The sequence below is a fragment of the Geospiza fortis genome, unplaced genomic scaffold (genome assembly GCF_000277835.1).
Source record: "Geospiza fortis unplaced genomic scaffold, GeoFor_1.0 scaffold128, whole genome shotgun sequence".
Classification (NCBI taxonomy): domain Eukaryota; kingdom Metazoa; phylum Chordata; class Aves; order Passeriformes; family Thraupidae; genus Geospiza; species Geospiza fortis.
In genome coordinates this window covers 2,420,655-2,422,753 of record NW_005054420.1, presented here as the reverse complement: position 1 = coordinate 2,422,753, position 2,099 = coordinate 2,420,655, and the positions used below count along the sequence as shown (strand labels likewise).

The window sequence follows — 2,099 nt, the reverse complement described above, 5'->3', positions numbered from 1 at the left end:
GGGAAACAGACTCTGAGGAGTCATCCAGAGACTGTGACCAGTCCAAAGCACTTTGTGAGGAGTCATTAGATGCCCCAGATAGGGATAACAATGCTACCAAGAATGTAGATGAAGATGAAGATTTTGTAGGTGATTGTACTGAAACCAAAAACAGGCAAGAAACTTCTTACAACCTGGAACTGGTCAAGAACAGTAGTGATTGTGAGACTCACAGTGATAACATTTTGAATAGAGATGAGAAGGTAACGGATGATACTTGTAGAGATACCATTGCAATGCCACTGCCTGCAGATGAATCAATCCCAGCTTGTGAGAAGGTAGGGCAAGAGGAGGAACTGCCTGAGATTTTAGAAATGGCAGATGGGTGTCTAGCACAAAATGATGACCGCAGTGTGCATGCAGAGCTCGATTTGAACATGGAAGGGGGCTTAGAAAATTATGACTGTGCAAACCCTGACATGCTGCCTGAGGATGCCAGTGAAGAAACAGGTCCTGACTTAGAACTGTGTGGAGATGAATGCGGTGCCAAAAACGGTTTAGCAGAGTTCACCCATCAAGCAGCAGCTGAAGAGGAGGAAGTAGACCCAAATGAGCACAATAATACAAACACAGGAAATGCCAGTGATGGCTGCCAGATCACTGAGAGGAAAAGTGAGAAGACATCAGAGGTAGCCTGTGAAGCAAGCAACGTCTCTGGGAAAGAGGAAGAAGAAACTATGAATGCAGAGAATATGGATGACGGGTGTCAGATTGCACCTTGTGAGAATGAATGTCGCAAGGAAATACCTGTGGAACATTCAGTTGAGAATCTTCAAACAGAAGAAGCCTCTCTGCATGAAGATGGCATGATTTCTGATAGTCTACCTTGTAGTCCAGGGATGGAGCCAGAGGTAGAAGCTCTAACCGTTGAAGAGGATAATGAAAATACTGTGGAAGCCTCTAAGTCAGATGAGTTTCAACTCAGAGACAATGAGGTGGAAGCAAACAGCCTCACCAAAAGTGTCCCAAGTTCGCCTGAAGAGGTCCCACTTGAGGACAACTTAGAAATCTGTAAGCATGGCAGAATTAATGTAGAATGTGGGACCAAACGTGTTTTGCATGAAAATCTAGCAGTCCCTGAAGTGGTCATTGTGACTGATGAATTGGAGGAAAGAGAAACTAGCAGTGATTCCCTAGATGATCCTTATGTGCTTCCTGAAGAAAATGAAATTGTCCATGATGTGCAGACTGATTTAGGAGCAAATCACAGTAAAAAGAGTGAATTAGGCATGGATGGTGAAAACAACTTGCTGCCCATTGATCGTAAAAGTATTGTCACTAGAACACGATCTCTCTCTGGGAGAATGCCAGGCTATGTCCCAGAAACTGTTCCAGAAGAAACTGGACCTGAAACTGATTTACCCTCTTCCCGAAATGGCTGTGGGACAGAAGACTTGAGCAATAATTCCTTTTCATTGGAAGGAAAACCAGTGGAAGCCAACAGGGCTTTACCAACCAAGTCGAGACGCTTTCTTTTATATCCTCGATCTTATTCTGTTGAAGGGAGAGAGATACCTATCTCTGTTTACAGAGAAAGTGATGTCTGTGTACTGGATGGTGTTAGAATAAAAAGGACAGAAGATAACTTGTCCTTGCCTTGTGTCAATGGTTCCTCAGGTAGTTTTTCCCAGCAAAATCATCTCTCATCATGTGGCATATCTACTCCATCCTCCGTTGTTGATATACCACCTCCGTTTGAACTTGCCTACATCACCAAAAAGCCAATCACTAAAAGTTCACCTTCCCTTTTGATAGAGAACGACTCACCTACTAAGTATTCCAAGAAAAAGAAGTCTTCTTTTAAGAGGTTTCTTACTCTAAAGTTCAAGAAGAAAAGTGAGAATAAAGTTCACGTAGATGTTAATGTTTCTTCTTCAAGGTCCTCATCAGAGTCCAGCTATCATGGGCCTCCTAGGCTGATGGAGCTGGAAGGAAGGAGCCTAAGTAGTTCACCTCAACTAAAATCGCATGTGGGTAAGCTCCGTGCATCTGAGTCTCCCTCAGCTCTTCTTTTCTATAAGGATGGTAAAAGAAAAGGAACACCCAAGTCCTTCAGCAGG

General features: G+C 43.4%; 1 protein-coding gene across 1 annotated transcript in view; it reads left to right on the top strand.

Annotated features, from left to right (window-relative positions):
- Positions 1–2,099, top strand: part of FGD5 (FYVE, RhoGEF and PH domain containing 5) — a 69,044-nt gene that overhangs the window by 1,119 nt on the left and 65,826 nt on the right. The window contains 1 exon segment of the mRNA XM_031061631.1: positions 1–2,099. This exon segment is cut by the window's left edge and continues 11 nt beyond it; it is cut by the window's right edge and continues 221 nt beyond it. Coding sequence (XP_030917491.1) covers positions 1–2,099 — 2,099 coding nt within the window.